Raw genomic sequence first — 13,366 nt, forward strand, 5'->3', positions numbered from 1 at the left:
CTAATACACTCTGGGAGGCAGCAGGTGACAGTTCAAATAGTTGGGTCCCCATGACCCAGGAGGGAGACCTTGATTGACTTCCTGACTTCCCACTTCAACCCTGGCCAAGTCCCAGCCTTTGTGGATATTTATGGAGTGAACCAGTGGATAGGAGTTCTCTCTCTTTGTCATGTCTCATAAATAAATAAAACCTTTACAAAATAATTCAACTTGTTTATCTCTGAACTCAAGCATATGATGGAAAAAAACTGGCAGATGTGGGGAGACTGACATTGTTAAACAGATTACACCTAATTCTACACTGATGGCAGGATCATGAAAATTCACTCAGCCCATGTGTCTTTTCTCTCCTTTTATTTCTACAAGCTATAAAAATATATACAGGTTTTCTATGTATTCGACCAATATTTAGAAAAAACTAATTTCCTATCAGTCTTGTAGTTACTAACACATTAAGTCTCTCAGCCCATTTATACTTCCACCATGCCCAATCACTGATGATTTCTGATTTCTCAATTCCTTGGCTCCTGGAAGTCAATGGAATGTTTCACAGAACCATCCAGATCTGGCTGACCACAACTTAATACTAACTTGTATAAAACTGCTGTTCAATAGAATTTACTCTTGATTTCTCAGTATATTTCATTTATTAGTTTTTCTTAGTTTTGCTTTTTTAAAAAAACTTTTATTTATTTTTTAAAGATTTATTTATTTATTTGAAAGGCAGAGTTTCAGAAAGGCAGAGACAGAAAGGGAGGGAGGGAAGGAGGGAGGGAGGGAGGAAGGGAGGAGAGAGGGGGAGAGAGGGGGAGAGAGGGGGAGAGAGGGAGAGAGAGGGGGAGAGAGGGAGAGAGGGAGAGAGGGGGAGAGAGGGGGAGAGAGGGAGAGAGGGAGAGAGAGGGAGAGAGAATCTTCCATCCACTAGTTCACTTCCCAAATGGCTGCAATGGCCAGATCTGGGCAGATCTGAAGCCAGGAGCCAGGCGCTTCTTCCGGGTCTCCCACACAGGTACAGGGGCCTAAGAACTTGGGCTATCTTCTACTGCTTTCCCAGGCCATAGCAGAGAGCTGGATAGGAAGTGGAGCAGCTGACTGGAAGTGGTGACTTCGCACAGTACTAGCCCCAGTCTTCAAATTCTTAATCCTAGAAATCACCTCACTTTTACCAGAGGAATATTAAACAGTTCACCTAATTTGTCAGCTAGTTGTTATCAAGCACTGAGGATCTGAAGTGATAACAGAAGTCAGTTTACAATGGGTTTAAAGATGAATAAGAGGTGAAGACAAAGAGAGTGTGTTTTCCAAAAGTTTAGCTATAAATAGATGAGGCTGCAAGAAAGCGATCCAATGTTTATATAAGCTGAAGAGAAGGAACCACTGGAAAGGAAGATAGCAACAAAGTTCTGAAGAAGAAAGGAAAGAAGGTCTTAGTGTGTATTAATAGACCCATCATATATAATAACATTTAATCATCATACAGACCTTGTTAGGTGGCTGGGTTATCTTTCTCCCCAAAGCAGGAATTTGAGTTAATGCATTAAGAATTTTGTCCAATGCCCAACAGCTAATAAGTTACAAAGCCAAAATTTGAAATTCAAATCTTTGTTAAAAATCCATTCTTTGTATTATACCATGCTACTTCAGACAGGGAATAAATTTAGGTTGAGCAACCTTAATTGAAAATTCAAAATCTGAAATTCTCCAAAACTCAAAATTTTTTGAGCACTAATAAGATACTATAAGTGGAAAATTCCACATCCAATCTCCATAAGATGGGTTCATAGGCAAAATGAGGGCACATTAAAAATATTGTATCGAATTACCTTCAGGCTATGTGTATAAGGTGAAACATAAATGAATTCTGCATTTAGTTGTGGGCCCTATTCCCAAGATATCTCATTATATATATGCAAATATCCCCAATTAAGAAAAAATTTGAAATCTGAAGTACTTCTTGCTCCAAATATTTTCGATAAAGGATACTCAATTCTGTACTAAATTCTCAGCAATGAATAACATGAAAAAGAGGGAAGTGATGAAAACAAGTTTGTAGATAAGGAGATATAGACAGTATGGAAAGGAATGGATTTAGGCTTCTTGGCCTCTAATGTTTACTTGCAGCTGAAAAGATTATCTGCTGAAGTGAGGGGGATGTGAGTGAGCATAATGTACGTGGGGTAAACAAAAAGGCTTAAAATAATGATTTTGCATAACGAAGTGGCCTATGCCAGAAGAGAGGTCAAAATGAAGTTGAAAATCATGTCTTCCCTAATCTCTTACATCAGAACAATCTCTCCTGCCTCTGAACAACCGTCACTCCTATTGTTCATTAAAGGATGCACACTAATATAAATCCAAGAAAGTACACGGGCTAGTTCTGCATACTTATTCTCTCTACACTAGATAATTAATTCCTAGAGAGCAAGACCCATATTTTCTGATTCTTGATATGCTCCTATAATACCTAGTAATTGTGTCTAGCTTTGTCATTGTTTTCTGAATTTTAGGAGGTAACCAAAATGGAAAGACAGCGAGAATCAAGACCGGCATAGAAATGATCACATTAAAGCACTGTTTGCTTCAAAACGTTCACTCCTTTCCTAGTGACTACAAAATCAAAACCAAAGTGTTCCACAATCTGGCCCTAACTTTGATTTTTATTCATTCTCAAACATTCTGCACACTTCCCAGCTCCATGCCTTTGGCAATACATTTTCCCCTCTATCTCTGCCTGCCCAAATTTTATCCAGTCACAAAGAACTAGCTCAGGTGCTACTTCCCCATTAAGCCTTCCCCATTCCTACTCCCAGGCAGGAAGTAAGGTCTCCCCTTGTGTTATTACACCCGTTTGTAAGTTTATTTGGGCCCTTATTACATTTAGTTTTGTGTCTATACAATTTCCTCTGGTAAAATGTAATCTACTTGAAAGCATGGATTATATCCTGGTCCAGGGTATATCTCCCACAGTTTTTATCATTAATGCTTCATATCTAATTCAACTGAAAATGCTAGAACTTAACAAGTGATACCTAGAATGTTAGACCATACTCTACTGTCCCACAGTGTTTTCTCATTATTTTTTACAACCCAATCTCTCCTTAAAATCAGTTTTTGTTATTAACTATAGAGAGAATAAATTACAAATGGGTAAATAAGAAAGAATGTTTTAAAATGGAAATAAAAAAGTAGAAAAAATTAAAAAAGTTTTCAAATTTCAACAGTAAATTGGTTAGATACATTGTAATACATTTTCTTGATGTAAAGTGACATAACAAATGAAAGCTGAGTATTGATCTGTAGAAATATAAGGAAAATCTAAAGACAGTAAAAGGCAAAATATAAAAATGTCTATACTATACTTGGGCAAAAAGAAAGTATGCAAATAGGTGACAATGAGAAAAGAATGCGGCAAAATTAAGCCAGCTGTTTGTCACATGTAGAATTGTAATTTCTTATTTTAAAGAAAAAAATGGTTTTATTGCTGTCATATATGCTAATATATAATACCACCACTTCTCCTAAAGGGGAGTCTTCCTTTTGAAAGAAAAAATATGACCAACATTAAAGTATATAGTCCATTAAATTTCTAAATTGCCTAAAGGTAGAAAAATGGTTTCTACTGGAGGCAACTTTGTTCTACACTCCTCAGACATTAGGTGACATCTGGCACCTAGTGCTGCTACTTATCCTACAATTCATAAACAGCTCCCCCACCCTCCACAACAGGGATATGTCCAGGTCAAAACATCAAGATTGGGGCTGATGCTGTGGCATAGAGGGTAAAGCTGCTGTCCGCAGTGCTGGCATCCCATATGGGTGCCAGTTTGAGTCCCAGCTGCTCCTCTTCTGATCCAGCTCCCTGCTATGGCCTGGGAAAGCAGTGAAAGATAGCTCAAGTTTTTGGGTCCCTACATCCACATGGAAGAACAGGAGGAAGCTCCTAGCTCCTGGCTTCATATCAGCCCAGCTCTAGCCATTGCAGCCATTTGGGGAACGAATCAGCGGATGGAAGACCTATATCTTTCTCTCATCCTCTGTCTTTCAAATAAATAAATACATCTTTTTAAAAAAAAAATCAAGATTGTAGCTGTTGGAGAAACTGCGGGATAGAGAATGTGTCATTTTCACAATTGGCCTCTGGAATCCAATTGGCTAGAACAATCGTTAGGGCACAAAACTTGTATAAATGATTGAAAACACACTAAACTTTCTCTCTGAATTTTATACAGATACAGCAAATTGTCTATTTTCAAAATTTTTATCTTGTGCTCAATCTTAGAGTAAACCAACTTCTGAAGCTACATAGCATCAATTATTTAAAAGGTATCAAATATCACAGCAAGGCCATCTTGTAACCTCTGACTCTTAAAAACATCTGAATTTGCTGCAGTGTTTTTCAACGCCTATAATTCTTGGCAATAACTTCAATAATAGCTAGGGCTTATTATAATAAAATACAAGGATAAAAACAAAAACATTTTACAAAATAGTTTCAATGATACATTAATAGTTAGAATATGAAAATGACTTCTAAAAAGCCTGATGTGTCTTCAATAACAAATCTGACAGATTCAATAAATACTTACTAAACATCCACCATGTACAGAGTACTACACTAGTAGAGAACATTTTGTTTCACATATACCATATAAAATGGATATATGCTACCAACTAATATTGAATATCTTTCCAACCTTTTTAGATACATCTTGTTTCAACTCTTGTACAGAGGACTCATTTCCAACGTTGTGGGCAGTGTTCTCTGTTTCCTGTTTTAAAAAGAAAAGAAATAGAGACCAAATGATAAATTCTTTCTGTGAATATCTGCTTAAGATGGGTACAAATGAGAAAATACAACAGTAATAAATTGAAGGAACTTAAAGAGTTTAGATATCTGTATACTGATAGATGCCCACAGATTTTATATCAATGGAGACAATGTGATTTACCTAAGAAAGTCACCAACAGCAACTTTTCCTACTGTAGTAAGATATTTACCTTTAACTATGAAAAAATTTTTCAACTTTTAACATAAAAAAGGTTGCAATGGAAGATGAGAACTTCTAAGTACCTCTGTAGCTGAAAAGGATTAAAGATTTAAACAAAGAGTTGAATCAGATTTCTTATTTTTCCTAAATTATTGCTCCATAAATGTACATAAATACAAAAGTACATAACAGAAAATCACATTCAGAGAACAGTTTTCTTACAATTCTGTATGCTTTGGATAAAATGAATAAAGACAACCCGAAGTTAAATGAAGCCTTCAAAACAGTATCAGTTGAAAAAAAATTAAACCCACCAAAAATACATATATATCTACGTATACATTTATATATACATACGTACATATATATATATAATTGGGAGGTTAGAGAGAGTAGAAATGGGTATTGCATTTTTGCTGGAAAAAAATTAGAGTACAATAAAACAATCATATATTTACAATTTCTAACACAATACTGAGGAATCAAATGGGTACTAGGTAGTCAGGGTGGTCCCCTGGTAGAAATTTAGAACAGAGAGGTGCCTGCTCCCCTCAAAAGGTTATCTTTAGCAGATCAAAGCGTCCTGCTTCCTTAGGAATCTCCCTGTTATCTTTAGCAGAACAGTGTCCTGCTTCCTTAGGAATCTCCAAATTGTCAAATTTGCCATGAGAATAGCAAGGGAGTAGTGATTTCTCCCCCACCCTTCTGGATGATTTTTTTAATCATAAGGGAGCCAGAGATGGAGAATTGTAAATCAGGTCTTTTGTTGAGTTTATCTCCACCTTGTTGATCGACAGTTTAGTCCCCAAGATTGTACTTAAAAACCTGAATGCTACAGGGCCTTTTGGGTTCTTTCCTCTCTTGGAAGCCCACCTTCCACGCTGCTCTGGCTGGAGGTCTTTGACTCTAATAAATACTTTTACATCTCTCTGCTGTCCGCTTGGAAATGTTTCTCCCATGTGAGACAAAGAACTAATAATTTCTCTGCTACAGTTTTCCTGTAACAATATTATTTTCTATCTTAAGCTGTTTTTAATACCAATAGAAAAAATGCTTAATTCTCAGTATACATCAGAGAGCTTATTACAAGGTCAGTATAACCATTTTTGACAGCTATGTGACCCAAAGCACATAAGGATGTAGGTAAGTAATCAGGTGGTACTGGAGCAGACATTTGGCACAGCTGTTAAAATTGCAACTTGGGGGGCTGGCACTGTGGCGCAGTGGGTTACCGCCCTGGCCTGAAGCGCTGGCATCCCATATGGGCACCGGTTGGAGACCCGGCTGCTCCACTTCCTATCCAGCTCTCTGCTGTGGCCTGGTATAGCAGCAGAAGATGGCCCAAGTCCTTGGGCCCCTGCACCCACGTGGGAGACCTGGAAGAAGCTCCTGGCTCCTGGCTTTGAATTGGCACAGTTCCAGTCATTGCGGCCAATTGGGGAGTGAACCATCAGATGGAAGACCTCTCTCTCTCTCTGCTTCTCCTCTCTCTTTGTAACTCTTTCAAAAAAATAAATAAATCTTTAAAAGAAAAAACTTCCACTCCTTTAAAAAAAAATTGCTACTTGGGACACTAGCATCCCATATTGAGTGCCTGGTCTGAGTCTTGGTTATTCCACTTCTGATCCAGTTTCCTGCTAATAAAGTATACCATGGGAGGCAACAGACGATGGCTCAAGTACTGAGTCCCTGCCACCCACATGTTAATCCTGGATTGACTTCTGGGTACCTGGCTTTGGCCTGACTGAGCCCTGGCCATTGTGGGCATTTGGAGAGTGAAGCAGCAGAAGGAAGATCTCCATCTTCCCCTCCTTTCCTCTCTTTCAAATAAAATGAAAATGAGTAAATAAAGATATTTTAAAATACAGTAAGTTGGAAAAGCACAAAAAATTAGTTATAAAAGGTAGCACTTACACAAGTATCAGAATATGTTCATGATGGGCTATGTGACAAAATTACTCCAGAGATTACTATAATGCTAAAAATTCAGTGTGTTAATGCAATTTCTACAAGACTTGCAATACAATTGATCTGGAAAGTTGTTTCACTAAATTCCTCCACAGCATTTAGGGAATATTACCAATCCTACACAGATCCTTCTAGAGGAAAATTGTTCCACGGCATCTTAAGTTTTTAGGTAAAATTCAAATTCTACTGTGGCCCATGAGAGCTTAATATGATATGGCCCCTGCTTGCATCTTTGACATCTGTACTTCTCCATCTCTCCCACCAATCCTAATTAGACTCTGGCCTAGGAGATGGTTCCTTGCCATTAGGATCGCAGGTTAAGTGCTATTTCACTCGAAAAGCCTTTCCTGACCATCTTAAAATAGCCTAATCTCCTCCTGGCTTTTTATCACAATGTCCTATTTTCTTTTTCTTTGTTACACTTATCACCATTTGAAATGACCTTATCTACTTGTTTATTTTTTTGTCTGGCCTGCCCCACTAGAATACAAGCTCCAGGAGAGCAGGGATCTTGTTTGTTCTGTTCACCATCATTTGCCCAAGTACCTAAAATAGTACCTGGCATTAAGTAATCATTTGCTAATGAATACTGCTAAAGAGGCATACTCTGGTTTTTTTCCAGTTAATAAACAAACATTTAAAAATATATATATTTGTTTTGAAAGGCAGAGTAACAGAGAGACAGAGAGACAGAGAGGCAGAGAGAGACAGAGACAGAGAGAATCTTCCATCTGCTGGTTCATTCCCAAATGGCCACAACAGTCCGGAGTTAGGCTGGGTGGAAACCAGAGGCCTGGAATGCCATCCAGTTCTCCCATGTGGGTGGCAGGGGCCCAAGTACTTGTGTTATCTTCTGCTCATTTTCTAGGCTGGCTCAGAAGTGGAGTAACCTAGGACTTTAACTGGTGCCCTGATATGGGATGCCAGCATTGCAGGCAGTGGCTTAACCTGCAGTGCCACAATGGAGGCCTATATATATATACATATATATATATGTATATATTAGGCTGGCGCCGCGGCTCACTAGGCTAATCCTCCACCTTGTGGTGCCGGCACACCGGGTTCTAGTCCCGGTTGGGGCGCCGGATTCTGTCCCGGTTGCCCCTCTTCCAGGCCAGCTCTCTGCTGTGGCCAGGGAGTGAAGTGGAGGATGGCCCAAGTGCTTGGGCCCTGCACCCCATGGGAGACCAGGAGAAGCACCTGGCTCCTGCTTTCGGATCAGCACGGTGCGCCGGCAGCAGCACGTCGGCCGCGGCAGCCATTGGAGGGTGAACCAACGGCAAAGGAAGATCTTTCTCTCTATCTCTCTCTCACTGTCCACTCTGCCTGTCAAAAAAAAAGATAAATATATATCTTATATATATGATATATAAGGTATATATATGATATACAAGATATATAAGATATATATATATACAAGGTATATATATAAGATATATATATCTATATCTTAAGTTTATATATCCTTTAATCAAATTCTGGTTTTAAACTAGAGAACGTCTAATCTAAATAAATAGTAAAATAACCTTGACAAGATGAGGCAAAAAGGATATGTGACAACTAACATTAAAAACAGTTAATGTATATCAGAGAAACACTTTTCAACTATCCTACCAGTTAAGTGTTTTTATCCAATTATTCTTCAATAACTCCTAATTAGTAAGAACATCAGAAGCACTATACAACATAATTCCCTGGATATTTTCCCTAAATTAAGCTAAGCAAAAATACACCTTGGTAATTCCTAGACCTCAAGTTAAGTACTTAACAACTATCACAGATTAATATTCTTACACTGACCCAAACTGTCAACCAGTGACTGGACTCTATTTTGTTCAACTTTAACAAAACTCTCTTGGGTTTTGGGCTTTTGAAATATAGAAACTTAGGGGCTGGCGCTGTGGTGCAGCGGGTTAACACCCTAGCTTGAAGCGCTAGCATCCCATATGGGCGCAGGTTCTAGTTCTGGCTGCTCCTCTTCCAATCCAGCTCTCTGCTATGGCCTAGGAAAGCAGTAGAAGATGGCCCAAGTCCTTGGGCCCCTGCACCCACATGGGAGACCCAGAAGGAGCTCCTGGCTCCTGGCTTCAGATCGGCGCAGCTCTGGCTGTTGTGGCCATCTGGGGAGTCAACCAGTGGACGGAAGACCTCTCTCTCTCTCTCTCTCTCTGCCTCTCTTCTCTCTGTGTAACTCTGACTTTCAAATAAATAAATAAATCTTAAAAAAAAAAGAAATATAGAAACTTCTATAAGGTAAACTGCCATTAAGTCACAAGTTTAAAGAAGTGATATGGAACCTAACAGAGGACTTATCTCCAGAGAAGTTCATCAGAAGATTTCTTAGTAAATACAACCTTAGTTAACTGTGATCCTCTCAGTGATATATAAGGTGCAGTCCTTTTTGTAAAACCTCACCCAGGCTCTGGCGATACCAAGCAGGCACCTGCAGACAACCAACACCAACCTTGCTATCGTTGAGATAATCTTCATCATCACCTTCTGGAGACAGGCTATCCCATTACTATTACACAGTATTTGCCAAATCCCATCCCTCCCCCCAACCAAAAAGGCCATTTCTGTAATCCCTGACTATCATAGTATCAGTAACACACTTCATTAAAAGGTATAGATTACTTCATATACAGAAATTCATACCAATTAAGCTCCATCGACACTGGATTTTAGACAGCTGCTTATACCCTCCTTATGGTATTTGGTTATAAGATTTGAGCTTTATAATTTTAACAAGCATACCCCAAAAAAGTTTTTGAAAATTCATTTCACAAAATAGTTGTATTAAAGTGATGCACACTCACAGAAATCTTCGTTTCTATCTACTAAACATCATTAAACTAAAAGCATTAATTACAAAAAAATTCAGATCACTTCTACCATTTACTAGTGTGGGAGGTGAAGCTATTAACAATGACTAAAGTGAAATAAAAAAAAAATAGAAGTGTGACTTCCACTCTTTTTTTTTTTTTGCTGAGAAAATAAAAAAGAAAGCTACTCCCAACTGGCTATCATATCTACCCATCAATTCCTTTTAACACTATTCCCTTTGTTGGTATTTCATGTCTTGGCATTTTAACTGCCTCTTAATAGCTTTCTCTGCACTCAAGTATCTCTCTTTTTGAAGAACTCTCTTCCACCCTTCCACCAGTTTTCTTAATTCCCCAGCAAAATTTCCCCACCAAAGTTCTAGGTAGCTCAGCTTTAAGACATATAAAAATTGACTTTTAAGTTTCCTGCTTTAAAATTTTCAAGGCCAGAGTTCTTAACCAACATTCAAGGCTCATTACAAACTGTCTCCAATTTATTTTTCCAACATTCTACTGCTGAAATTTTTACACCAGTTACACTGCTCTTTTAATGCCACCAGCAAATCCCATGCCTTTGCATGTTAATTAGTTTATACTATCTGCTAACACACAATGCTTTCCAAATTTCCCCTTCCTACCCATGCAAACCTCTCTCAATTTTCAAAGCACAGTGCTCTCATGTCTATCCTCCCCTTCCTCCTCCAAACTCCCTGTAGTACTTAACTTCTATTAATATCGAGATCTCATACTTGTATATCAGCCCTTGGAATACATGTTTCTTCAGTGAAACTATAAAACATCAAAAACTCACGCATCAAACTTTTCTTTGTATTGCTTAAGATATCCGTGGATATATTGTTACACACAGCATGCACTTATTATTTATTTGTGTGTAAATATAAAATACCTTTTATAGCACAGAAGGAATAAAAATTATGATAACTGTTCTTATGTGCTCAGTTAAATAACTTCCATTAGCTGTTGAATCTCTTGCATTTAAATCTCTCCCTCTCACAAATGACTGATATCCGACATTTTGAGTTTATTATTCCCTTGCTATTATTTAATTTTACCATTCTTGTATCTCTGAATGACCTACCTTTAAACAATCTCTAAATATATTTCTTTAACTTGGCATGCTTTTGAACTTAATATAAATGGAATCATACTGCAGATATTTTTCTATGGTTTATTTATCCTCAATACTCTAATACTGAAATTTATCCATGTTATTGTGTATAATTAATTCATTTATTTCCAGTGTTGTGGAATATTTTATACACACACACACACGCGCGCACACATACACACACACCACAGTTTGTGTCAAAGTGAACGGTTTCCAATGTGTATAAATAGTAGATGGGTATACTTGAACTGAAAAAATAGAGCATGCTTAAGATTGTACAGAGATATGGACACAAACATACATATACAATATATACACCATTTGATATAAATAGTTCAGGTTTGTAATATTCTTGTATTTAAAATGGTTCTCAGTAGCATAATGTCTCAATATCAAACTCCTTTGCTTAGCTATAAGACCGTGAATAAGTTTTATGTATAGTGATGTTATCAATATATGTACCCACAAGTATACAAGTGCTTTGGTTACTACACCGTTTTGTCGTGCAAGTATTAATTTTTAATTAACACACACAAAGATATTGTATAGTGCTCTTTTGTTCTAAAAATTATAAACCAAATAAAAATTAGTGGAAATCTAGAATTGTATTCCCTTGCATAATATTTAGTTAGCTATTTCAAGAGTACCCAACTATACCCAGTAGGTTATATGACAATGCTATTGAACAAAAAATAAATAAAAGAAAGTATACATAATCTCTAAAAACATAACTTTGAAAAAGCACAACTTACTTTGAATGTTGAAAGCCCGACTTTTTCTGGAGACCTGTTCAGAAAATAAAAGCAAGGAGGTATTGAATATAGGAGGTAAGAGGAGAACCACTTTCATGCACTTACTAAAGACAAATCTACGTGTTAAAAACGTGTATAAAGTTTATGACTGGAAAGTCTTGTTGCAGACAATGTGGAAATCAGATAAAATCAGAGGAGAAAATTAAAGTGATTCACACATAATCTTATCACCTAGACTAGAGATTCAAATATAATAAATAATATATAAGCATCCTTATGAATAAAAAACATATGTATCCTTCATGACAAATTTCCCCCAAAATAAATTTTTAAAAAATATTTTATATATTTGTTTGAGAAGTACAGGTACAGACAGTGAGAGGGAGACAGAGAGAAGAGAGGTCTTCCATCCACTGGTTCACTCCCCAAATGTATGCAATGACCAGAGCTGAGCCCATCTGAAGCCAGGAGCCAGGAACATCTTCCAGGTTTCCCACACGTGTGCAGGGGCCCAAGCACTTGGGTCATCTTCTACTGCTTTCCCAGGCCTTAGCAGAGAGCTGGATCAGAAGAGGAGCAGCCAGGACTAGAATTTGCGCCCATATGGGATGTCAGCACCACAGGCAGAGGATTAACCTACTGCGCCACATCACTGTCCCCCAAAATAAATTTTTATAGAAGTAGAGTTACAGGTCAAAAGTATACTAACTTCTCACTTTTGAGAAACTTCCAAATTGCCATCCAGAACAGTTGCACCAGTTTATATTCCCACTGCTCTATGAATATCTGTTTTTGATATCCCTGCCATAAATGAGTACTATTTTATATTTTTACCAATTTGACAAGCAAAAGTATATTTCATTATTGCTGTAACTTGTACTTCTTTAATTTCTATGTGTATTAAAATGATCATACGTATTAGATATTTACATTGTTTTTGAAGAGACTAATTTTTTTTTCTCAGCTAAATTTTCTACTGGATCAAAAGTCTATTATTAAATAGACTACTTTAGATGCATAATAATTTTAAAAAGTAACTTTTTACCAATTATTTTTACCCCATCCTTCAAATATTTTTTTTCCAAATAGGAACAGTGTGATAACTGCTTCAAAGCATAAGAGAGAAACACCTATAGACACTTATTTTATTTCAAGTTTAGATAGTAAAGAAACAGTTTTGGGGCCGGTGCTGTGGTGCAGCGGCGCAGTGGGTTAAAGCCCTGGCTTGCAGCACCAGGATCCCAATGGGTGCCGGTTGTAGTCCCAGATGCTCCACTTCCGATCCAGCTCTCTGCTATGGCTTGGGAACTCAGCAGAAGATGGCCCACATGCGTGGGTCCCTGCATCCACGTGGGAGACGTGCAAGAAGCTCCTGGCTCCTGGCTCCAGATCAGCACAGCTCTGGACAATGCAGCCATTTGGGGAGTGAATCAGCGGATGGAAGACCTCTCTCTCTCTGGGTCTACGTCTCTCTCTCTATTTCAAATAAATAAAATAAATCTTAGAAACAGTTTTAATTAATAGTCTATCCCTAAATTTATTTTTGTAAAATGAAATGATGATATATTACACAACTTCAGGTTGAAAGGCACCTTCAAGACCATCTAATCACATAGCAACTTCCTTTTACAGATTAAAAAAAACAGATCTCAAGAGATTAGTGACTTTTTCTCAGAGTCTTATTTAGAAGCAGAACCATGACAAGCC

The 13,366-nt window shown here is 37.6% G+C and overlaps 1 protein-coding gene and 1 non-coding gene across 2 annotated transcripts in view; both read right to left on the bottom strand.

Moving 5' to 3' along the window:
- The window catches only part of WDR44 (WD repeat domain 44), a 97,830-nt gene that overhangs the window by 53,813 nt on the left and 30,651 nt on the right, over positions 1–13,366 (bottom strand). Inside the window, exons 2-3 of the mRNA XM_002720254.5 lie at positions 11,660–11,693; positions 4,695–4,769 (exon numbers count right to left, since the gene is read on the bottom strand). Of these exons, the coding sequence (XP_002720300.1) occupies positions 4,695–4,769; positions 11,660–11,693 (109 nt within the window). The remainder of the gene's footprint in view (positions 1–4,694; positions 4,770–11,659; positions 11,694–13,366) is intronic.
- Positions 5,305–5,362, bottom strand: MIR1277 (microRNA mir-1277). Its single transcript, NR_162714.1, has one exon. It is a non-coding gene; the product is annotated as a microRNA mir-1277 (primary transcript).

The sequence above is a fragment of the Oryctolagus cuniculus genome, chromosome X (assembly GCF_964237555.1).
Source record: "Oryctolagus cuniculus chromosome X, mOryCun1.1, whole genome shotgun sequence".
Lineage (NCBI taxonomy): Eukaryota > Metazoa > Chordata > Mammalia > Lagomorpha > Leporidae > Oryctolagus > Oryctolagus cuniculus.